Genomic DNA, 26004 nt, shown 5'->3' with positions numbered 1-26004 from the left:
TGCCCAGTTTAGCCACCATGCAAGCAATGTTGACTAGTTTATGCGCATGCATGGCACTTTGTTCCCGGAACATTGTTTCCTAGTTTAGCCACCCGGGCAGCAAAATTTAGCCGCTTATTTAGCCACCTAGGGAACATGACAAGGAACAATGTTTCTGCAACAATGTTTCCTAGTTTAGCCAGGCCTTTATACGCGCAAGGTAAAACAGCATTAGCACCACGTGCTTCGCTTTAATGAAAAACCACATCAGAAATGAACAACTTGGGGCAAGTCTACAGAGCTTAGATCAAAGCAGTTTAAACATCAGAAACTTTTAATTGCGTGATTTCAGTGTAATTTGTGTGATTTATGCGTTATTTCAGTGCGTGCTACACTCCAATGTCAGCCATGACAAGATAAAAAAGATTTGCAAGTTGCTTCAGTTGTTTAAACAAACAATACAGGCAACAATAAAGATCAAAAATAGGTATAGTTGGCATCTGTTTTTAAAAGGCCATCTCATAAAACATTTCGACCATTGTGTACTTTCAAGAGTTACAACGCAAATTAGGTAAACAACTTCGTAAAATTGCTGAAACTTTCTTTAAGAAGACATCAGCTTTATTCTGCCAGAGTCAAACAGACTGATTAAATTACGCTTGAGTATTTACAGAGAGCAAAGTGTTTTCCCCTTGGCAAGTTTGTTACATTGTATCAACACATATCTATGTACTAGACTGAGCCGTCCATCTAAAACTAAGTGGTCTCACTTTGGCATCGTTTCACGTAGATCCAGCGTCACCTCGATTTGTTGAAAGCTAATCCCTAGCTGTATGAGCGCAAGTACATTGTCATCTTTCTATCTGCAAATTGACCATCATTACGACAACAGAGACTTTACAGGGATGCACTATTAACAAGTGTTTTAGGCTGTACACCAGCTTGGCTTGTAAGAGACTGGTTTTAACGGCTAGCCACAGGAATTACAGTTGTAGCAGCAGCAGCAGCGGCAGTAGAAGCAGCTGCCACAACATTCTGCTGTTCTTTGAATGGTAATTTTCTCCAGCTGCCGCCGCAGACACATGCTCTGACCCATCGCTGTTCCCAGGCCTTGGATGCCGCATGATCACTGATACCATCCACTAGTGATACACAGTTACACCTGGCAACAAAGAAGATTTTATCAGAATTGAAAGAGTGAAACACAGACCGGCAAAATTAAATCCATGTTACCTTAATGTTACTTCTTTTCGCAGGAACTTAATTTCGCGCAAATGGAACGGGCATATTTCGCGGGACTTAATTTTTGCGATTTGGCCTAAAATACGTTTAAAACATAAAAAATACAATAAAAAACGTTCGAAATAAATTTTTGCGTGTATTTAAATTAGCAATCTTTTAAAAATCGCGAAAAATATGTCCTGCGAAAATAAGTAACAATAAGGTAGTTAATCCAGCAATTCAAAATACAAATTTTCAAAATCTGCTAAGACACCGACACTTCTTGTAATCTGGAATCCCGACAGCTCAGATCTGTTATCCAACCAAATTTCCTGATTGCCTTAAGACAAACCATAATACATAGCGAATTCATAGATTTGCACTACTAGTTTCATGAAAATATCAAGACAGTTCACTAAGCCAAATATGCTTCACCAGGACTTACAAAAAAAATTAAACAAGTTGCCTTCATATCTGACACCTTATTCACTTTGATCTTTCTTCTTAAAGTAACGACAGAACAATACATAATAACGGAAAGATAAGAGTTTGGTTTGTTGGTAATTTTGAAAGAGGCCAAAGTTACGGTAGCGGCAACACGGATGTTTCCTTTGCAACGTCACCCTTGTCGACACCAAACAATCAAAATGATTGTCTACTTTATGAACAACAATTTATTTTAGTAGCCTTGATATGCATCTGACAGAGAAATCAACTGAAACCAAAGTAAATGCTGGCCAATCACAAAAAATGGAATACTACAATGAACCAATCAGAACTCGAAGTAAAATCATGCAGCCGGCGCCAAGCGCGGCAAAACACGCGTACGCCAAGTCACGATCGTCCATTCTGATTGGTTAGATCAATCTGCATGAAGTTTCTTAACCAATCGTAGAGCTTAGCAAACGCAAAACCAAAACAAACACATTGATTGATTGACAGTTTAACGAAAACTTCTCAATAATTTCAAAAGTCTGCTATCTGAAAGTAAACAAATCATAGGCTTCCATCTATGTTTTTAAGCAAGGTGTCAGCAAGCAATTCGCTTTTAAGGCAAGGTGTCAACAAGCGATTCCAACAGGTCTAATCCCACCAGAACATGAGCAGTTTTCTGATAATTTGTCGGTTCAGGTAGCTGACCTTGTTGGGTTTTTTACCTGAAATTCCTCTCTTACCTAGAACACTGATCAAATTTAGCTGTTACCTCGTGCACTGTTTTAACTTGGTCTCTGGTGATTTGTCGAAGTAGATCCTCCTCACAACATCCATGGTATGGGAGCCATTAGCAGGAACTGGAAAAATGGCCGATGCAAACGGATGGAAAATTTGATGAGCTGTGCGCCACGCAGGTGGTATGCCAAACTGATACAGGCCTGGCTTGATTGTTCCGCTTACTGCTTTGCCAGACACCCCTTGGATGGAAAGAAAAATTGTTAAATAAAATAAAATTGAATTAAATTAAATAACTTTATGTCAATGTATTTAACACTGTTGTGGAAACTGTAAATAAATAACTGAACAAATATTGCAAATCGAACATAAACTTGTTTATAATAAAAATCCCAACTGGCAGGAGGCAAACCAGCTGGCTATTTACAAAGCGTGGAGGATTTGAATTCGGGACGACCGAAGACAAATCCATCTAGTGGCAGGGAGGTGGATTTGAACCCGGGGCCTCCGGATTACAAGTCCAGCGCCCTAACCACTCGGCCACGCTGGATACATTCGAAAGAAATGACACTAACGTGAATGGAACGAAAAAGAAGGGTTCCACTTTAATTTTCCAGATGCTTCTCGTTGCAAGTTGGTCATCTAAGCCAGTGATCGAGTAACAACGGTACTACGCGGACAGAAAGGATTTTAGGTGTCTTATTTTCTGGACGTTTGTGTTAGCTTGGATTAAGAAAGGGTGACGTTTGTGACATTGAAATGTTTTAGAGAAAGCTTCATGGCAACTGATATATCTACAAATACACTTTTAAAGGCCGGGAGAGATCATGAAAATAATTCTGTGTTAAGACTCCATCACATGCAATATTTTCCCCAGCAGTTAGCTAATGTACTTGTATATTCCCCTGGATAGAACGAGACAAACAGGTATGGTCAAATCACATTAAAAAATAGCTCTTTCTGAAGTGAAAGATAAATTTCAATCAACACCTACCTCTACTCAAATTTGGTATCTGCATGTTTTGAAGAAACATTGGATTTGGACTCAGAGGAGCAGCTTCAGCTAAAAACAAAAAAAGGCAAAATGGGGTACAATCATTTTATCAAAATCACGAATAAAAATATATGTCTTAAAGAGAGATTTAAGAGCGTCCAATGACTTAAGACTGTGGGATACTTTCAGGAAGAGTTTCAAAGTATCGGGGCAGAGACTGAAAAAGCTGCGTTCTCTTCACAAAAACATTATATTAAGCTTTAACGTTCAGCTCCTAGCACATATATTTCGAGGAAATGAGCTTACTTCATTGTTAAAAAGTGCTAAAATGTTGTTTCGTTTTGCGAAACTTTCCGGGAATAGCCCCTTTATCAGTCGCAAACTTTAAATTGAAACCGTTTCAATTTGAACTTTTCGACTGATGAAGGGGTTATTCCCGAAACGTTTCGCAAAACGAGACAACACTTCAGCACTTTTTAAGAAAAAGAAAAAGAATTTTTTTTTATTACTTCATTGTTTGTCAATCCAGCCCTCTACTAACTATGATCCAGTGAAGAGATCAAAGGTATGTTGGTAACCTACCAGCCAGTCTGTCCTCTACATGTACATCGGTTTCATCTGCATTGGCCTGTCTGCTTAGAAGCCAAATTTTTGTGAAGATTTTAAACAACAAGGCCAGTGCCTCATTCTTGTCTGAGGATAAAACACGTGTAAGAAACAAAGCCACATCAAATTTAAGTCTATAACTTTTCAACTTAGAGAAAAAACTTTGATAGTTTCCGTCTTTTAAATGACTTCTTGTAAATCCTTGCAAAGCAATCATTTTTCAATGACAAACAAGTCATTTCGCCCAAATACGATGTAGCGGAACGAGTGACACAACATGATTAACACGACGAATTATGGTTGTAATCTTCTCTCATAAAATAAAAAACCTTCAAGAACCATGACTTAATCTACTTGGAGTATATGCTATTTCCCATATATTAATGGATTACTCCCCATCACCAACCTCCCCCCCCCCCCCTATCCCCCACTAACCCCCAGCTTTACTTTACTTTACTTTTAGCGGGACTTTAAGGTAACTAAGAACAATTTGCCGGTACCCTTTTTCCACATGGATGGAAAGAGGCACTATGGGAAAGAGCTGTCTTCTCCAAGAACACAATAATAATACAAGGGCAGGACCAGGGCTCATACCATTGCCCCCGACAAAACCAAGTCTCAAAACCACTGAAGAACAATCACAGCCGGGGCTGATTGACTTACCTGCTGACGGAGTGATGGACGGTAGTACTGAGGGAGTGGTTTGTCCCCAGAGACGAATCAGCACCAGCATTTCCCGTAAAGTACCAAGAGTGCTTGTGTCACGAATCAAGCTTACCTTGAAATGGGATAAATGTTAAAAACCTCTAAATAAAAGTCTAATACTGTCGAAAAATACAAATGAACTACTAAGACGTGAAAACGGAGTACAAATGGTCAAAGCAGTTAGCAGAACGTGACTTTGGTCGTCCTCTTTTTAAATTCACTGCAGCGACTAATAATTACCTTCATAAACTTGCAGTTGATAATCAACCAGGTATTTCACTTGCATAACAGTTTCTTTAGAAGCTTATCGTTTTACTGATCTCGACCAGGTTGGCAGAAATCAAGTTTTGCTCAGTTTAATTAGTGAGCGCTTTTTGACCAATAGCTATTTTGATTTAAGAACAATAGCAACGGGTCCAGACCTGATTTGGAAAGGTAAAAACAAACAAACAAACTAGGGAACAGAGGTGAAACACTGTAACAGCAAATATTTTAGTTCTCGCCGGGTAAGAGGTTGTGTCCACGATTCACCACAGGGCAGTTTTCGGTTGAGTATCGTAAACTCAGAACTGACTAAAGCAAATACAATGGCTATCTCAACAAAAGCAAACATCACAATAAACCATTGACAACACGAAGCAATAACACGTATCCGACGCCAACCGTGGGAAAACGCACGTGATCAGGTCATGACTGGTTTTGGTTTTGCATCTGATTGGTTGAGTAGACCTGTGACGCGTTTTTTAAGACAAACCACAGAGCATTCTCTATTTTCCAATTGCCCATAATACACTTTGTTTGCCCCCCAAATTTTGCATAAACTATTGTTTTCAAATTCTCTTGGGAGGACTGCATATTTCCAAAACAATAGTTAATGCAAAATTTGGGGAGCAAACGAAGTGCATTATGGGCAATTGGAAAATAGAGAATAGAATAGCTAGTTGTGGGCTTCCTGTAAAGTAGTTTTAGCTAAGTGAAGTTCACGTTAAATGATGTCATCTTATCTTATAAAAAAACAACAACAACAAAAAAAAAAACAATTCTGGATAACTTGCGACACTCAATTGAAAACTGCTCCTGTTTAACCGTCACTTCTCTTCATTATATATACATGTTTTATATTACTAGTGGTATGTATTTGTATGCTCACCCCTGGTGCAGATTCCTTATTGTAATGTGAAGTGAAAACCACCACCACAAACATGGCGAGGTCAGTCAGCCATTGGATGAGTGGAAACATTGACAGAGATGTTGCTAAAAGAAACAAAATAAGTTTAAAAATAAGTTTAAATTGCTTGTAGATAGCTTTATGGACAACCTCTTTTCGGAGGAGAGAAAGAATTCTTGAAAGCCTATGGAGAACACTTTAATTCAAGACAGAAAACAAACTTGATTCTGGCTACTGGGTATCACAGGAAGATGAAAAAAAAAAACGATCTGCCATCTTCCTCGTTCTTCTCTCGTTTGATTGGCATCTTCTAACAAGTACAGCTGTTGCTATGTCCTAACAGATCTGCATCACTGATGTACTCAGAAGCCGAATTCCTTCACACTAGCTTCAGTTAACAGTCTTAACCCTAAAAGTAGAACTTCACATTTAATTATCAGGTCTTACTGCTTTCTAAGGTTAGCTCCTTTGTATCCAAGACTTGTAACACTTTGTCCACTTCTACATCTAAGGTCGTTGAAATCTCTTCAAAGAAATCAAACCAAGAAAAGCACAAGCAATGAGAGCGTGATCAAAATTGATGAACGTTACACCGAAATAGAAACTAACTTATGCAGTTCTTCCATATGTTCTGTTGATGTTCGGATGAAAGCTTAGTGTGTGGCTATTCAAATAAAAGCTATCGGGCAGTGTTGTAATGTGATACTGTTTATTATGCTGTACAAGGTGGCTCTAACTTTCTCCTCTGTGGATGAAACCCAAGTAGGTGACCATACAAATGAAATCATTTGAGCAGTACTTTAATGTGATACTAATTTAATTATGCTGTACAAGGCGGTTCTAGTTTTTAAGTGGTTCTTTCTTTAACATGTTTTAAGTCTGATAAAACCCTAAATCCCAAAAGCTTCTGTGCAGTACTTTCATGTGGTATTCATTACTACGTTGCACCAAGTGACTGTAACTTTGAAGTCCGCAGATGAAACCTTTGTGTGTGACCATTCAAATGAAAGCTGTTGGGCAGTACCGTCATAATATGGTACAAGGTGGTTCTAAATTGCGAGTCTGTGGATGAAACCCTTGTGGGTGACCATTCAAATGAAAGCTATTGGGCAGTACCGTCATAATATGGTACAAGGTGGTTCTAAATTGCAAGTCTGTGGATGAAACCCTTGTGTGTGACCATTCAAATGAAAGCTATTGGGCAGTACCGTCATAATATGGTACAAGGTGGTTCTAAATTGCGAGTCTGTGGATGAAACCCTTGTGTGTGACCATTCAAATGAAAGCTGTTGAGCAGTACTTTCATGTCACGCTGTTCATGTTAGATTGTTTTTTAATTACAAGTTTGGTCACTCTGGTAAGTAAAACAAAAAAGATTAGCAATATGCAAGCTGGAAAGCAAACCACGACTTACTGTTAAGTTGCTCAGCAGCAGTGTGTGATGACTTCAGTAGAGATCTAAAGAATGCTGCTATGGCAACAAGAAGTTGACGAACATAACAATCGACTGCCTGGCCAGCTCCATCCTTCATACACCTGAACAAGCTGGCCTTGATGGCTCTGAATCTGGAGAGACGAATCTGCTGCTGAGGAACGTCCTGAATGCTGAACTCATCTGTGAGTTGCCTTGAAATGGCGTCTAGTGTATCTGGAGAGAAAAGCCAGAGATTAGAGGTTATATTTATCTACCGTGGAAAAGAAGACTTAATTCTAGTTACAGTACCTTTATTTCAAACATTGACTATGAATTAAATGAACGAACGAACGAACGAACGAACGAATGAATGAGAGCGTGAAAAAATGTGAAAGACTTAATTCTAGTTACAGTACCTTTATTTCAAACATTGACTATGAATTAAATGAACGAATGAACGAACGAACGAACGAACGAACGAACGAATGAATGAGAGCGTGAAAGAAATGTGAAGGACTTAATTCTAGTTACAGTACCTTTATTTCAAACATTGACTATGAATTAAATGAACGAACGAACGACGAACGAACGAGCGAGCGACCGACCGAACGACCGAACGAACGAACGAACGAACGAACGAACGAACGAACGAACGAACGAATGAATGAGAGCGTGAAAGAAATGTGAAAGATAGGGAAATCGGCCAATCAGCCAACCCACCGACCAACCAACCGACCGAACAAACGAACCAACCAACCAACCGATGAACTAACAAAAGAACCAACGAACGAGCGAACGAACTTTCTTATATAGGCAGTAGCTTAGACACCTTATTTATGTTATTTTTTCTTCTCTGTATCAATGTTTGTGTGTGTTTATTTCTAAATATACATCGACCTTTTTTCCTTCAATGTATCAGAGCAGCTACCCAGAAATTTACTAGTTTAAGTTATCAATAAGGTGGTTTAACTCCTTTATTAGAATCTATGTAAACCAAGGTAGATAAACGTGTGTGTTGTAATAACGAGCGAAGGGTACAGAGAGCAGAAAATCTAAAAATCAACCACAGACTATTTTCCTCAAACACAGCCACCTGACTGCTTGCAAATTATCAAAACTTAAAAGCAGGAAAAATTCAAAAATATGGCAATTAAAGTTGTCTAATGGTTAGTACACTTGGCTCCTGATCAAGCGGTCCGGGTTTGAGCCCTGGCACTCCGTTGTGTTCTTAGGAAGAGCACTTTACTCTCAATGCCTCTCTTTACCCAGGTGTATAAGTGGGTACCAGAGAATTTATATGCGAGGGGGTTATGCTGCGATGGACAAGCATCCCATTCAGGGGGAAGTAGAAATACTTCTGGTCACTTCATGCTACAGAAACCCGGATTAGCTCCGGCCTGATGGGCCACTCGGCTCGTATGCAGACTTTACCTTTTTTTGATATCATCATAAGTTATCAAATGGAAAGAAAAACAAAAACAGCCAGAGCAAAGGACAAATTAAATTCATAGATCTAACCTGCAGGTGTTCTAAGGTGTGCCGCCATAAGCACATCCCACCATTCCCATCCGGTAACAAGACAGTACTGCAGAAGATCTGTCAGGCTGCGTTTAAGACGAATTCCACCCATACTGTCTGTTAAGTAGAAAAAATGATCAAAAAAAGATCTGTCACAAGCGATCTCTATAATTGGTTGATCACAACCTTGACTTGAAAGCAAAAACGCACTTGTTCATTCGGTTAAAGGGACACTGTCATTGTCACTGTTAATGCGTTTCGGTAAAAAGTACTAAAATTAGTGAATAGGTCTTCTCGTATAAGAAATGCACCTATTACATCAAGATGGAGATATAAAGTAAATTGTTGTTGAAGGAAGAAGGGAGCCGTTATAAATTTTAGGTGTTTTTCCAGTCTGCAAGGACAAAACTTGAAAAAATCAGCCTGACTTTTCAAGTTGAGATCTAAAGTTTCTGAGGCATCACAATAATATCACTTGTTTATCACTTCAGTACACTTGCATGGTGATTTTTAACAAAATTGGACCACTATCCATAGTTTTCATGTCTTTAGGCTTTTGAGTTTTTGAAGTGAAACTGGTGACAGGGTCCCTTTAACAGCAGATCTCCTTACATTTTTTCAACAAATTACCTTATTATAGAAAATTAACCATACATATAATTAACGCGAATTTCAAAAATTCGCGTTAATTTCATGTACCTTAATTTACGTCATTGTTAATTAAAATCACTCTATTTTACCGCATTGTTATTTTAAGACACCTTTATTTCCGGGTAAGTTATGTTAACACGTCATCTACCTCTCCGTCAAAGCTACAGGAATAACAGAGGCAGTGGAAAGCGCCAGGACGGGATGTATATCCATCCTTGGACCCATTCATTGAATATTAGTCACTATTTGGTCTGTTTAATTTCTTTGTTGTGTATATGGGTTATCAAAATTAAACCTAAATTTCGTTGTTGTTCTGGCTTTCGAATAGAAAAAATTACTACGCATCAAATTCGCGTTAATTAACTGCATATAAGCACACATCACACGAGAATTCGCGTAAGTTAAATGCATGTAGACATAAATTTTCGACAATTCGCGTTAATTTTATTACGCGTACATTTTGTTCGCGTTGTTAAAATGCTTCGTTATATTCCTATAATAAGGTATACAGTTATTTTCAATAAACTATTTGGCTAGAGCTCACCTCCCAAATGGTGCAGTTTAAAAAGGCGAAGATCTCCTGTCATGGTAACACCCACCACACAGCAACAGCAGGGAGAGTAACAAATGGCACCAAGACAACCAGGGCTGTAACATGCTGTTGAAGTACGTGCCTTCTTAGCTGCAATGCCTGTGATGCATTCAACCATAAGGCATAAAAAAGATACAATCGATCCCCAGTTACAAAGCCAACTATTAAGATTAAGCAGCCAGTATTCAAAGTCCCGTATTGGTAATAATGTACATTAAACAACCATTATGATGTGTCTCTCCGTAATCAACAATGTAGAATAATAAAGGAACCGTTTACAAATAATCTATGTTTTTCAAGTTAGTAAGTCATTATTTAAAATGTGTCTCGTTGTATTAATGTAATTAGCGTAATGTATCGTACTTTAGCGTTGTATTGTGAGTAAGAATTCAGTATATTTTAGAAGTAGTCATAATTAGTTATCCTTGTAATTAACAATTTTTTTTTCCTTTTGAAAATGTTCATGTAAAAAGTATGTCTCTTGTAAATAACCCGTTGTAAATATGTATTTATCTGTAGAACCTATGTAAATAGTGTTGCGTGTAATAAAGTTTCATTAAAAAAAATAAAAAAATAATAATGTACATTAAACAACCATGTATCTTGATACAGTTTTTTCCGGACCATACCTAAAATTTTTTATCAACTTTTTAGTAATCTTCCATTAATCGGATTGATATGAAAATTGCACCAGCAATTGGTCTTAGATTGAAGTTTGGTGTAATATGATTTTTAGGGAAATCAATGCTGCCATGACAACGATATACAGAAAATCTCGAAATCAGTAAATTTTAATTTTGTGCGATCCAGATTTCTTAGAAACAAGCTAATATAATACCAATATATTACACTATAGTATATTGCCAAGGAAATAAACAAGAACGAAACATTTCTGTATCGAACATGGAACGTGGGGAAGGAACACGTCACGAGCGCATGGGAGGCTAACTCCCTGTTAAGACAAATCAGAACTATTTGGCCACTTACTATTTCCCCGAGGGTGGCCGCTTAATAGGAGTTTCAATATGTATCACTTCAGTGAGTCTTATTGTTTACTTACCCATCTCACTGTCGACTGAACTATACATTTTTGTGCGAAAAGAGCCACTTGGTATCAGGCCTACACTGTAAGATAAGAAACAATAATTGTGAAATTTCCCTCGTCCTTTGACCACAACTACATCCATTCCGTAATGCTGCATCAAGAGAAAATCGAAAACATACAGGTTAGAGTAGATTTCACTTGATGGTCAAAAGTGAATTTGCATTTGCTTTTGTTTTGCATTACTACACATAGTGATTGGTCTAAAAAACTCGCGCCACTTTCTCGACCAATCAGAAGTTAAACCAAAAGCAATCATCAATCACTCACACAAGTTTTCCCGCATTTCGCACCAGCTACATGTATTTGCTTCCAGTTTTGGTTGGTTCACTGGTCGGACTGCCTGTGTCTTTTGTGATTGGCCAGAGCGATTACTTTGGTTTTGGTTTTAGGACACTCCATCAAAAACGTGTGTTTAACCTGTTTAACTTGTTGCTGTGTACCTGTTTAACAGTTGAAGTCTGTCGTCATCATATTGAACCAGCAAGATTGATGCCGGGTATGTCAGCAGATTACCCATTGGTGAAAAGTCCACTTTTGGTGTAGGTAAGCGAGGAAGGCAAAGGCTTAAAATCTTGGCTGGATCCTGATAGGTATTTATGTTTCTCCACTCCTGCAAAATTCCAACAGCAAATGAATGAACTGATGCTCTTGAGCGTTGAAAGTAATTTGCGTTTGCTTTGGTTTTACATTTCTACGCTTGGTGATTGATTTAAAACTCGCACCACCTTCTCAACCAATAAGATTATGTACATGCATGTAATCGTTTTGAGCTTGATTGGTTAACTGGATTGTTTGCATCAATTGTGATAGGCCAGAGTTACTTTGGTTTTGGTTTTACAACGCTCATTCGAAGATTACTCTAAAGCCATGACTTTGATCCTCATTATAAGTGAGTGTAACTTTCAATACACAGTAATTATTTTTCTAGTTGGGGTAAATGTGTTTTTCCCATCCCATTTTTAACTTGCCAGAAAGTTAATTTTGGAATTTCTTCCATTATTCCTTTAATTTCAATAATGTTAACTCAGGACTACAAATTATTACTCCCTTCATAAAAACTTCCGGTTATTTGAGAACATTTTGTACATTCGTCTCGTGTTGTCAATGCCTTTTATGTAAACTTTTTGACAGAAGATGGATTGGCTTGTTTATTTGTAACTTACATATACACTGTAATTCTGTAGACGCGGGTGAGCAATTTCCTGTTTAAATCTTTCATGAAGCTGAATTACTTCTTTCTTCATTTCCCATCGTTTGATGCAACTCCCAAATGGTCCTGCAGATGTTACAAATCAAATTATGTTAAAAAAAATTGAAACCAGTCTGAAGAAGCCACCTAGTAAGCCATGAATGTTCAAAGGCCAACGCTCGTCACGGGAGGTTTTGGGCATTACAGGCATCAATCAATAGAGCTGGTTGAACTAACATTAAGCCTAATAAAATGCATTATAATACTACCTACCAGTGGTACAGACTAGAAGTGCTTCCCCAGAGTGTTTGGACAAGAACTGGATGTTATTAACATGATATTCTGCATCTGTACACCAAACAATGAACTATAAGTTAATTAGAGCGGTTTTCACTCAAGAGTGTCGAAAGTAAATTGCGTTTGCTTTGGTTTTGCATTGCTACGCTTAGTGATTGGCTTAAAAATCTCGCGCCACTTTCTCAGCCAATCAGAACTAAAACCAAAACCAATCGTGACTCGCTCGCGCACGTTTTCCCGCGCTTCGTGCCGGCTACATGTATTTGCTTGGAGTTTTGATTGGTTCACTGGTTTGTCTGTGTCCTTTGTGATTGGCCGGAGTAATTACTTTGGTTTTGGTTTTACGACACTCAATTGAAAACTGCTCTATCACTAAAAGGTTTTATAGTTGTTTAAAAGTTAAATGGGCCCAAAAGACAAACAAAATGAGATTAGATACTTGCTGGACATCTGTGTTGAAGAAGGGACAGTGGTCCCAAAAGCTCTCTGATCTTTTCATTTCCTTTTTTAAGTCACATGAATATTTTTAATTTTTATCTTGATATCCAATAGCATTTGCTGTACATGGTCAGAGTTATTAATTTGGTTTTGGCTTTATGAAACAGTGATTGAAAACTGTTCTATCTGACATACAAAGGCATAAACACCACATTAGATGGCAACTTACAATCTTCAAGCCAACTATGGGAATGAGGAAAGAAATCATGCCTTTTTTTATCACGGCAACTTACAATCTTCAAGCTCGCTGTGGGAATGAGGGAACAAACAGGGAAGAGGATCAGAAAGGATTTGACAGTCATCTGTAGAAACAATTTAAAAATATAATAATTAAATAATGAGAAAGATGTAATGTTCAACATGGCACGAGCGTGGGACAAAGAAAAACAACAGAATCCCAACAAGAATTGAATCCATGACCTCCCAAACACCAAGCAGGTATTTGCTCCATCCACTGAGCTACTAAAAGAGTCGTGGTGAGCAATGCTATTTACTAGGTTCATGTAACAAACGTCCTGCATAGTGCTAGGATCAGCAATGTCGATAGCGTACTGTATGATTATAAAATGAATAAAGAAATATGGTAAATAATAAATTAAAGTATTGCTTGTTTCTGAGTTTTAGTCCTAGACTCATGTTTGCATAATATTTGGGACCTTCATATTTTTCCTTTAGAATCTTTGCCCCAACACAAACCAATGAAGATTGAAGTTCTTTGATTGACACATTTTTCATATATTTTTCTTTTCCTTAAAAGGATGTTTGTTTAAATTTCGTCAAGTCATTGCCAACCTTAGTTAGTGAACTAACAACCCTAGTTAGTGTAATATCACTTGTACCTGGTCCACCTGATAAAGACACGCGGTAAAACTGCACAGCACTGCATAGTTCTCCATCATTTGCCACAACAATAACTTTACCCTCTGCAGTGAAAGATGAAAAAAAGTTTAAAAAGTTGCATGAATACCGTATATAATAATAACTTATTGAAGCAAGAAAAATCTCCTCCAGTTATGAGGAAGACTCCTACAGTCCGACTCACACAAATAATTTGTTCTCAAATTATCTTTTAAATTCCTTCTAAACTGGTAAAGAATTTGGTGCTTTTTACATGCAATCATTAAGTTTTGAATCACCCTTTGGCTTTAAATTCACACATAACATTTGCTAACAAGTTACAACCTGTAAAATGAGATCCAAATCAAATAACTCAGCCATAGAAGGTGTAAGGGGCTACAGCCCTTAATGAGCTTATCCCGGTTTCCGTAGCATCAAGCAACTAGGTGTATTTCTACTCCTCCCTGGATGGGATGCTATTCTATCACTGGTTTAATCCCACCATTAAATTCACTGGAACCCATTTACACACCAACTGGTAAAGTGTCATGCCTTGGAACACAACACAATGGCCCCAGCCAGGGCGCGAACCTGGACTGCTTGGTACGAAGTCCAAGGTGTTAACCATTAACCACCATGCCCCCCTAAGTGATAGCACAAATCATGGTTGCCACAGACTTCATTTTCAAAATTCCCTGACTTTTCCCTGATAAAAATGCAATTTCCCTGACCAAATAAATACAAAATGTCAGATCATAGAGATTAAACTGACCTGAAATGTTACTTCCAACCTTCAATGGTATTACATTAGAAATGCTAAAATTTCAATCTTCCCCGCCTTTTCTTTCAAAATTTTAATTTTTCCTGACTCAAAATTAAATTCCCCGACTTTTCCCTGACCTTCAAGAATTTTATTTTCCCTGCTCATTTCCTAACCTGTGGCAACCCTGCAAATGACAACCCTGATAATAAATGTAATTAAACATTTAACTTACTGCTAGAAAATGCTAGATCAGCCACGGCCACTCTTGTCCTCACTTGTGCCAAACACTTCCTTGTGATTTGTACTTCTGGCTTGATAGTTGTTACACAAATCTAGATTACAGAACAAACCAAATTTTAGATGTTTTTTTTTTTTGTGAAATTTGCATAAGTTTTGGCATGTGAGCTACAAATTAGTAGCAAAACATTTTGAACACTGTATTTTTTCCACTGGTTTAGTTTTCCTTTTTGAAAAAGAAAACATGTGCAAAAAACTTCTATTTTCCTAGCAGCTTATTCTTTGCAATTCCCTGGTAGCGAAACAAAGAAGCCTTTTGTTTTTCCAAACCAGAAAAGGAGTATAAACTTTCAGATTTGTTCCAGACCAAAACTGCAGTGGTTTGCTAATTAGATTGTGGCAAACTGCATTTTGTTTTTAAGTTTTATTTTCCTCTGAATATGTGTTTAAAACCTTCCAAAAACACTAAGAAATGTTTTCCAATTATTTTGTAGCTAACATGTAAAGTATAAGGCAAATCAGACCAAAAATGGTCTAAAATTTGGTTAGTATTATAGGTCCTCAATGCATGCAAGGCGCCATTATAGCCCTTCACATGCATTACAACCTCTGCACCAGCCACTTAATTTGACCAGTAGAAATCATAAACCGAATCCTAGTAACTGCATCTACATGAGTTGTAACTTACCAGGCCAGTTTCACTGATTGCCACCCAGCCATCCTTGGCCCTCATGCCTCCAATCTCTACTAAAGGAGGTTTGCTTCGATTGGTCTTAAAACGATCACTGAGATTCTTAGACATAACAGAATGCTGTTGATCTTCAGATAGGGTGAACAAGTTCTGTTGGCATAGCATCAAATAAAACATGTTAATTCATGATTCATGTAGCTCAATAACAGACCCTCTACCCAGTCAGTAGAAGAATTTTTTAAAGTGCCACTATGATCAAAATTGCAACTCTCTGATTTAAGCCATTTTAAAAGTTACATAAACAAGTGGTTGGCATGAGGAGAAAAATACCACTTAAATTTTTTAATATCTCTTTTCGTTCCAGAGATTAAAATATGCAAATTAGCTAAAAACAACCAAATGTTCATCAAAGGTATGAAAGGGATATATCTCAACTAATTTGTATCAGAAATGCTTAATTCTTAACAGCAATACTCTACTAGGTGTGTTTTATAATATGAGATTATCAATTATGCTACCACGGCAACATACTGGGTTCCAGACCTCCCCAGTGTTAAGGGCTTTTCTGGCATTTTTTGGCATTGCATTTTAATATTTCTCAGTGATGTCTAATTTGCTAGATCCAGGAAGCATATAAATGTGTTAGGTAGACTACTTGGCCTGGTTTAATTTTTTGGGGCTGAAAATTTCTTAAATGTTGAAAACAGGGTTAAAGGGACTGTGGAAGAGTGTGTTGCCATGGAAACACACTTTTATTATATCTGTAGGTGTGTTACCTTTAAAACTATTAGTATACCAAGTTTCAATGGTCTCTGCAGCAAATTGACTAAGTTAGTTCTATTTTAATATAATTTATATTCAATGCCAAATTGGGTTGAGTAAATGACGTCATCAAACTCAGGACTGTATCGCTCACCCCTATTAGTGTATGGAAGGTCGTGGGTTCAAGTCCCATCTGTGAACTCAGAATTTTTTTTCTGAGTTCTTCTCTCATAAAACACACATCATTCCATTATCTTTAATATTAATTTTGGAGTGTAATGTGTTAGTATAGCCTTACCTTGATGCCAGTATCTATCCATGATATGGCTACTAATCTTTCTCCTTCTCCCACATCAACAGTACAGACACAATCCCAGTCATTCACCATGTGATCCTTTCATGTCATAAAAAATTCCATTACTATTATGAATCATGATTGCTGACAAAGGGTTGGGCACAGAGTTCCCGGTGTCGTGGTCTGGCCTTGTTTCAGGGTTAGTGCTTCAGATAAATAAAATAAAATAAGTGGGAATTTACAGTGGGATCTTCCACTAGGTGGCTCTTGATCCCACTGATTCCAGTTGGAATTGGAATTTGGAAGTGTTGGTTTTTGTGGAGGGAGGAAAACCAGAGAACCCGGAGAAAAACCCTCGGAGCAAGGACGAGAACCAACAACAAACTCAACCCACATATGGTACAGGGCCGGAATCAAACCCAGGCCACATTGGTGCAAGGCGAGCACTCTCACCACTGCGCCACCCCTGCTCCCCAGGGGTGGCGCAACAACAACCCAACCCACATATGGTACCGGGCCGGAATTGAACCTGGGCCACATTGGTGGGAGGCGAGCACTCTCACCACTGCGTGACCCCTGCTCTCACATAGTTTTAACCTCATTACCCCTTTCCCCTCTTGGACAGAATTGTCCGAAAAAAATTACTATGATTATGATTATGATTAAAGAGAGATTGTGGTAACTATATGGATTAAACAGGTTGTGGGGATGAGAAGGGGGTGGGGATACTCCCGTATGAAATGGATGGAGATGCTTGTTGGAAGACTTGAATAAAAACCCTAAAGGAAACAAAATTGGGTGTGGCTCTAGCCTGTTTGGACCCTTAAAAGGCCTGATCAGTCTAGACCACTAACACAGTATGAAAACATTTTTTTATATATATCTTCACATGCAACCCTAAATGAGACATTTTCAGCAAGAAGTTATTGGTGTTTTGATTTAACCGGCTGAAATAGAACTTAGATCCAGCTGAAATTTCACATGAAAAACAAAGACTTAGGTAAAGTGTTAGAGCTGCAAAGGCCAGAAAAGTCAGCTGGACTTGTTGATGAGCCACAATGCAGCTTAGTGTTTTCTTAGCTTCATCCCTCAAGACAACCCTGTCCTGTTCATATCAGAGCCCCCCTCCCCCTCTATCTCTCTGGGACAAACAGTCATTCCTCCCGAAGCGAGGCCAAAGGCCGAGCGTAGCGGGAAGTATAATTTTGTCCCTCAAAGGGCTCAGGCGGGATGAAATCTCGTGTGGAGTTTACGGTCATATATATATATATATATATATATATATATATATATATATATAACAGTGATTTTCTACTCAGTATCGTTTCATATGGGCTTTAATACAGGTCTGTTTCGTAGACCAACAAAGAGTTGATCCACTCATCAGTTAAATTAAACTGATGAGTGGATCAACTCTTTGTTGGTCTAGAAACAGACCTGTATTAAGCCCATTGAACGATACTGAGTAGAAAATCACTGTTATTACCGCTCCTTCATTGTTGAGCACTATTCTGGATTTATCAGTGTGAAACCCACCTGAAGTCATATATATATATATATATATATACACTCGTTTTCATAAACGTTGACATTTGAAAATATATATATATATATTGAAACCATTGTTTTTATGTCATATTTGACACGAATACAATACATATATATATGTTATATATATTTTCAAAATGTCAACGTTTTTGAAAACGAGTGTATATATATATATATATATATATATATATATATATACAGTCGACTCCCGATAACTCGAACCTTCAAGGGAAATTGAAAAAGGTTTATCGGGAGTTCGAGTTATCGAGAGTTGAGAACAAATGACCGGAAATAAGGAAAAAACGGTGTTCACTGTTTTTCAATTCAAACAGTGTACGTTTTAATCAAATTTAATTATAGTATTGAAAAGTCGAGTGAAAATGGAACAATACATTTCTAAATAACTGTATAAATCGTAACGTAATGTGAAAGAAAGCAAAGCAGTAGGAGAAGTCTGGGTACTGCGAACTTTGCGGGTTTCAAAGAGAACAAAGTCCGGCTACTGGTATAGAGTTCAAGCGATTTGTCAATATGCCCTGACGCTTCTCAACTAATCACTATCGATTATCCTCGAAAGTTTTCTATGGTGGACTTGAAAGAATCGGTATCAACCACCATCAACAAACTAAACATCTGCAGCGCGTCAATGGCGTGGCATAGCTCATGTTTTCAGGCGCATTTCGGGGCGGCTCTGACTCGTGTGCGTATTTATTTCAAAAGAAAGTCGGTGTTTTTGACTACAGTTCATTGTTTGTTGTGACTTGTCACGTATTGACAGACTAGGTTCGAGTTATCGAAGGTAAAATTATATAGAAAATGACCTGAAGGGAAACGAAAATTGGTTCGAGTTAGCGGGAGATTCGAGTTATCGAGGGTTTGAGTTACCGAGGGTAAAATTACAGTAAATGTATGACGGAAATCCAGGGGAAATCGATGTTGGTTCGAGTTAGCGCGAGGTTCGAGTTAGCGAGGGTTCAAGTTATCGGGAGTCGAACGGTATATATATATATATATATATATATATATATATATATATATAACTTTATCACAAATGAAGACATTTTTTTTCATTTTTTTACCTATATTTCGACGCCTTATAGGCCTCTTCTTCAGGGTAAATTACCGTTGCCCTGCACGCGCCATACTACATTAACAAGTTTCAAATTGAGCATCCACGCGCGCGCGCTACAATAATTCGTTTACTCCCCCGTATGCGTGCGCTAACTAACTTTACATAAATCTACGTACGTCTCGAGCGCCTATTTTGTACAAAGAAAAAATCATTATCATTCAATCCATTCGGATCTAGAGTTTTCAGTCTATAAGCCCACTGACCCTCCTTTTCTCGCAACTGTTGTTCTCCATTAACCCGGTCTATCAATTGAATCTTAATGTCGCTTAGTCCATTATGTCCTTCACTACAAAAATGTCTGTACAAAAGATCATCAGCCCTTTTCTCGGCCTGCGTCAACATTTCGTGTCGCCTAACTCTAGACTTGTGGTTATTAAACCTAAGTCTAAATTTCGTTGTTGTGGAGCCCACATACTGCAACGAACATTTCTTACACGTAATTAAGTAAACTACATAACTAGAGTTACAATTAAGGTTGTAATTGATCGAATAACTTCTATTGTCTTGCGAGCTCTTAAAACGACCGTTCTCATCGATGTATTTGCAAACTTCACATCTTCTGGATGTACATTTACATGTGCCTGGCCTGTAATCTCCACGTTCACGATTATTCACTCTTGCTCTCACCAAATAATCACCAAGGCTTTTAGGTTTCCGAAATGCTATTAATGGAACATCTTTGATAGCTTTCTTGCATCTGTTAGATGACTGCAACACTGGATGTAAGTCCCTAAGAATCCTGCTTAAGTTTGGCAATCCCGGATGATAAGTCACCACGAACGGTGTTTTTGTCTTGCGCGTTTGATGATTTCCTGTCAAAAACTCCTCTCTGGTCTTGCTTCTTACTCTCTGTATTTGGCTCTCGACGTAACTTTTCTTGTAGCCCCTGTTGGTTAAGAAAAGCACCAAATCTTTCGCTCTCTTTTCGAAAAAGGACGATTTCGAACAAATTCTTCGTAGCCTCATTGCTTGCGCATACGGTATACTTCTTTTGCACGACCCAGGATGACATGAGCTATAGTGCAGATACTGGTGACTATCCGTTGGTTTCACATACACATCCGTTTCCAGTTTTCCCGATTCATTAATCACTCTCACATCCAAAAATTTGATCTCGTCTCTTGACCACTTCGAAGTAAATTTAATCGTGCCATGCGCATTGTTTAAGTAATCAATAAATTCGTTTAGTTTCTCTTCACCCTCAGTCCAAACAATAAATATATCGTCTATATACCTCCACCAAGTATGAGGCTTGAACTCCGCATTTTGTATCAAACTTCTCTCTAGTCTGTCCATGAAAATGTTTGCGTAAGAAGGCGCCATCCTTGTTCCTATTGCTGTTCCTCGTTTTTGTAAATAATGTCCACCATTAAACTCAAAGTTATTACTCTTCAATACCAAATCCGCAAACGCTACAATATCCTCATTCAATGTTCCCCCCCCCCCCCCCCCCCCTCCCCTTTTATACCTTCTCTTCTCCCCCCTTGTGTTATATGGGGGGTTTGCCCCCCCCCCCCACAACAATATCCTCCCTCTTATACCTCTCCCCCCCCCCCCCTCTCCCTAAAAAAAAAAATATTTTTTTTAATTAATTAAAAAATTTATCCCCGCCAAAAAAACTCCAAATTTTGTCCAAAAAACCGAAGAATTTCCGAGTTTGTGGACCAAAAATTGAGACCTTTAGTGCCGAGGATAAATTCGTACATAAAAGACACTAATGATTTTCTTAAGAAGATAGGGGAGCTAGGAGAGCTACCAGAAGGAGCGATATTGTGTACGATTGACGTGGTAGGGCTATATCCCCACATTCCACACGATGAGGGATTAGAAGCTTTAAAAGAAGCGCTTATAAATTTGGTTGAGGCGGAGCGGGAGGGAACATTGAATGAGGATATTGTAGCGTTTGCGGATTTGGTATTGAAGAGTAATAACTTTGAGTTTAATGGTGGACATTATTTACAAAAACGAGGAACAGCAATAGGAACGAGGATGGCGCCTTCTTACGCAAACATTTTCATGGACAGACTAGAGAGAAGTTTGATACAAAATGCGGAGTTCAAGCCTCATACTTGGTGGAGGTATATAGACGATATATTTATTGTTTGGACTGAGGGTGAAGAGAAACTAAACGAATTTATTGATTACTTAAACAATGCGCATGGCACGATTAAATTTACTTCGAAGTGGTCAAGAGACGAGATCAAATTTTTGGATGTGAGAGTGATTAATGAATCGGGAAAACTGGAAACGGATGTGTATGTGAAACCAACGGATAGTCACCAGTATCTGCACTATAGCTCATGTCATCCTGGGTCGTGCAAAAGAAGTATACCGTATGCGCAAGCAATGAGGCTACGAAGAATTTGTTCGAAATCGTCCTTTTTCGAAAAGAGAGCGAAAGATTTGGTGCTTTTCTTAACCAACAGGGGCTACAAGAAAAGTTACGTCGAGAGCCAAATACAGAGAGTAAGAAGCAAGACCAGAGAGGAGTTTTTGACAGGAAATCATCAAACGCGCAAGACAAAAACACCGTTCGTGGTGACTTATCATCCGGGATTGCCAAACTTAAGCAGGATTCTTAGGGACTTACATCCAGTGTTGCAGTCATCTAACAGATGCAAGAAAGCTATCAAAGATGTTCCATTAATAGCATTTCGGAAACCTAAAAGCCTTGGTGATTATTTGGTGAGAGCAAGAGTGAATAATCGTGAACGTGGAGATTACAGGCCAGGCACATGTAAATGTACATCCAGAAGATGTGAAGTTTGCAAATACATCGATGAGAACGGTCGTTTTAAGAGCTCGCAAGACAATAGAAGTTATTCGATCAATTACAACCTTAATTGTAACTCTAGTTATGTAGTTTACTTAATTACGTGTAAGAAATGTTCGTTGCAGTATGTGGGCTCCACAACAACGAAATTTAGACTTAGGTTTAATAACCACAAGTCTAGAGTTAGGCGACACGAAATGTTGACGCAGGCCGAGAAAAGGGCTGATGATCTTTTGTACAGACATTTTTGTAGTGAAGGACATAATGGACTAAGCGACATTAAGATTCAATTGATAGACCGGGTTAATGGAGAACAACAGTTGCGAGAAAAGGAGGGTCAGTGGGCTTATAGACTGAAAACTCTAGATCCGAATGGATTGAATGATAATGATTTTTTCTTTGTACAAAATAGGCGCTCGAGACGTACGTAGATTTATGTAAAGTTAGTTAGCGCGCGCATACGGGGGAGTAAACGAATTATTGTAGCGCGCGCGCGTGGATGCTCAATTTGAAACTTGTTAATGTAGTATGGCGCGTGCAGGGCAACGGTAATTTACCCTGAAGAAGACGCCTATAAGGCGTCGAAATATAGGTAAAAAAATGAAAAAAAATGTCTTCATTTGTGATAAAGTTATAATTTTCTATGAAGATGGAAAGCGTTGGATGCTTGTGATGATATATATATATATATATATATATATATATATATATTTATTTATTTGTGAGCTTGGTGTGTGGCGGAAATGACGTCACACGGCCGCGCGCTGGTGGCCAAATGGTGTCAGGCGTCGAACTTGAAATCAGATCTTCGGGACTGAGGGCGGGGGTTCGAATCCGGCTAGGGTTTTTAATTTTTATTCTTTTTTATTTTTTTATTATTATTACTTTTTTGTGGGTTCGAATCCTGAGCCTTTCATTTTTATCGTTTTTCTTTTCGGATTAAAATAACACTGATTTCCACATTCTGTCTGCTGTATTTTGTCCGTTACTAGGCAACAACAAGCCAGAGCTTCGCAAAGCCCTGCGAGTCACATATTACTAGTATATTTGTATATATGTTGTGGTTTAATTTTATGTTTGGTTTAAAATTTTTCAAACCAGTTTGATTTTTATTTTCTATTGTCTGATATTCATTATCATAATCTGAAACAAAGGGAAATAAAAATCAAACTGGTTTGAAAATTTTTAAACCAAACATAAAATTAAACCACAACATATACAAATGCTATGTTGAGTGATGTGATAACTGGCAATTTCATCACAGACTGTGCATAATAGTTGGGTATTCAGAAGCATGTTATTCCTACTTTTTGAAAGGAAGAGGTGTTTATGGGACAACAAAAATTTATTTATAAACCTTACCTTCAAAGCCCAGAGTTTGCAAACCCCAACAAGATCTGTAGAGAGAAGTCTTGATCCAGTACCATCCCACGTCAGAGTTTGAATGAGCTCCTCATGGCCAGAACTAAAACTGTAAAAAAAAAAAACAGTTACTGTTACTGCAAAGACCACCTACTGTAAAATTTCAAGTTGACAGTGGCTCAGAAATGACAACAGGATTAAATAAATAATTAATACACAAATCTCAAGTGTTGTAGGGGAGGTGTAGTGGCCTAATGATTAGCAACTTTTACTCTGAATTGAGCCGGTCAGGTTTGAGCACTGGCCTACCGTATTATTTTACTCGAATAAGCGCCGCAGCGCTTATTAAATTTTTCCCACCTCAAGTGCGGCGCTTATTCGGGGGCGGCGCTTATTTGAGGGCGGTGCTTATTTAAAATTTGGACTCCACAAAGAGTCTTTATTTTACAGTTATCGAAAGTAGCATCTTCTGATTGTCAGTATTCGTCTCTTCTGAAGAGAGTAGTGGCGCTAGCTGTCCTAGCAAAGTTTGCGGCCTTCACAACATTTACATATTGTAAGAATGTTTGATAGAAAACAAATGGGCGAGCAGTAAAACCATCACTGTAAACTGCAAAACATCGCTTTTGATGAAACGAAATGTCCAGTTTGCATTAGAGTTGCTTTGTAGTGCTGTTTTTAGCAAAACAGATTTCCTCGAATTAGCGCCGCATGGGGACTGCGGCGCTTATTCGGGGGCGGCGCTTATTAACTTTTTTGTCCGAAATGCGGCGCTTATTCGAGGGCGGCGCTTATTCGAGTAAATACGGTAAGTCACTGTGTTGTGTTCTTGGGCAATACACTTTGCTATTACAGTGCCTCTCACCACCACTGGAGCAAAAATAGGTACCACATGGCATATGAAATATGATTATGTGCAAAAGTTGTTTCAGTGGTAGCTACGTAACCCTAATGCATGCTCAATATGAATCATTATGAGTCAGAGCAGAGTCTCCTTTTCTTTCCATCTCAAAATAATGGGGAAGGAGACTGTGCTAGCAGGTAAATTGTTTGTAAATTGTGATACTGGATAGCCTCAGTAACTTATAAGTGATCTACAAGAAAAGTCTCTTATGCCTACATTCTCATGTGACATAAATTATTACCTGCATACATCCCAAGGGGAATCAGGATCCAAGATATTTATGGCATTTGTGAGCTGTGATCTGAAAAAATAGAGATAGAACAGCAAGAGTAATGCAATGTAACTGTAATTTACCCACTAACAGTGTATTTTGGCAGTGTCAATTAAATGGCCCAGCTCACCACAAGTCTCTCGTAGCTCAGTTGGTTAGGGCACCCAACCGGTATATGGGAGGACGTGGTTTTGATTCCCATCAGGGACTCAGAATTTTTCTTTGTTCCACGCTTTTATTACATTTTACATATTTATCATTTATTCACCAACCTACAAATCTACCATCTCCCATTATTTAACAACAAGAGCTCTTAGAGCTTACAACTGCGCTGGTCTCTTTAGCACTTTAGGGGAGCCATGTGGGGGGAACAAAAAATGCGCCGCCCCCTTATCCCCTTTACCTGCGTCGAACAATGTTGCGACTGACAAACAAGATGGTAGGGAAACACCTTGCGTGACATTTCATGGTTGACTAGTTCCATCCGAAATTAAATATTTTTCTTATATGCTAATGCTGGGCAAATTTAATTCCCACGATCCTGATCCGTGAAACAAAAAAATATTTTAAATCAGCATCCAGTGTTGTCTTGAATTACCGTTGAAAGATTGAATAACCAGCTCCGAAAATGGAATATTGGAACAAATAATTAAATCAAATTTGAGAAAAACACTAGACCTGTGTTTTGCTGAATGGAAATTCCCCGGGGAATTAATTTAGCAATGACGTAACGCTTGCAAGTCAGGGTTTGTCTCAGTGGTTTTCCATCAGATTTCAGAAATCCTCTAGATGACACAGCTCCAAAAAAAAAATAACGCTAAAAAGTCAAACATTTCACACTTAACATGCTAAGTTTAGACCAGAGGATTTGTTTAGTTTCCGTTTGTGGCAGATTTAAACCTTTTAGAGCATTGCGTGATTCTTGCCGATCAGTGCCTTGTGAAAGTAAAAATTTGCTAACGCCAGCACATTCCAGGACACAAACGTAATGTTAATAAATGTAAATTCTTGCCCGCTAAAGCGTATTTGTTTAAAGCGTGAAATTTTAGTATTTTCTTCGATTCAAACTTTTCAAAATACTTCACACTGAATTTTGTAAGGAAAGATTAATGGCCTCGCAAAGATTTGAAAGGAAGATGATAATAGCTTTGAAAAATTACGTGACTCGAGGTCTAGCCGATCGAAAGTGAAACTTGTCATGTCAGCACATTCTTTTACACCAACGTAATGGTATTTATTCACAGATTCTGGCCCGCTGAAATATATTTTTTCTTTTGACGCATGAAAATTTAGAAATTTCTTTGAGTAAAACGCTTCAAAAT

At 38.2% G+C, this 26004-nt stretch overlaps 1 protein-coding gene across 2 annotated transcripts in view; it reads right to left on the bottom strand.

Moving 5' to 3' along the window:
* Nucleotides 1-577: 577 nt before the first annotated feature.
* Nucleotides 578-26004, bottom strand: part of LOC144647249 (mediator of RNA polymerase II transcription subunit 16-like) — a 31000-nt gene continuing 5573 nt past the window's right edge. Inside the window, exons 3-23 of one of the 2 annotated variants that reach the window (XM_078507019.1) lie at nt 24653-24712; nt 23508-23616; nt 16696-16791; nt 15633-15785; nt 14940-15039; nt 13947-14030; nt 13341-13409; nt 12586-12660; nt 12287-12399; nt 11564-11733; nt 11079-11143; nt 9971-10117; nt 8776-8892; nt 7258-7491; nt 6291-6368; nt 5826-5929; nt 4634-4748; nt 3947-4057; nt 3365-3433; nt 2405-2612; nt 578-1141 (exon numbers count right to left, since the gene is read on the bottom strand). In XM_078507019.1, the coding sequence (XP_078363145.1) occupies nt 943-1141; nt 2405-2612; nt 3365-3433; nt 3947-4057; nt 4634-4748; nt 5826-5929; nt 6291-6368; nt 7258-7491; nt 8776-8892; nt 9971-10117; nt 11079-11143; nt 11564-11733; nt 12287-12399; nt 12586-12660; nt 13341-13409; nt 13947-14030; nt 14940-15039; nt 15633-15785; nt 16696-16791; nt 23508-23616; nt 24653-24712 (2476 nt within the window). In that variant the 3' untranslated portion in view covers nt 578-942. The remainder of the gene's footprint in view (nt 1142-2404; nt 2613-3364; nt 3434-3946; nt 4058-4633; nt 4749-5825; nt 5930-6290; nt 6369-7257; nt 7492-8775; nt 8893-9970; nt 10118-11078; nt 11144-11563; nt 11734-12286; nt 12400-12585; nt 12661-13340; nt 13410-13946; nt 14031-14939; nt 15040-15632; nt 15786-16695; nt 16792-23507; nt 23617-24652; nt 24713-26004) is intronic. The other variant, XM_078507020.1, reaches the window with a different exon arrangement.

Source organism: Oculina patagonica, chromosome 3, assembly GCF_052425735.1.
Source record: "Oculina patagonica isolate OP01 chromosome 3, crgOcupat, whole genome shotgun sequence".
Lineage (NCBI taxonomy): Eukaryota > Metazoa > Cnidaria > Anthozoa > Scleractinia > Oculinidae > Oculina > Oculina patagonica.
The sequence above is the reverse complement of the archived record's forward strand: the minus strand, read 5'-3'. Positions and strand labels throughout refer to the sequence as shown.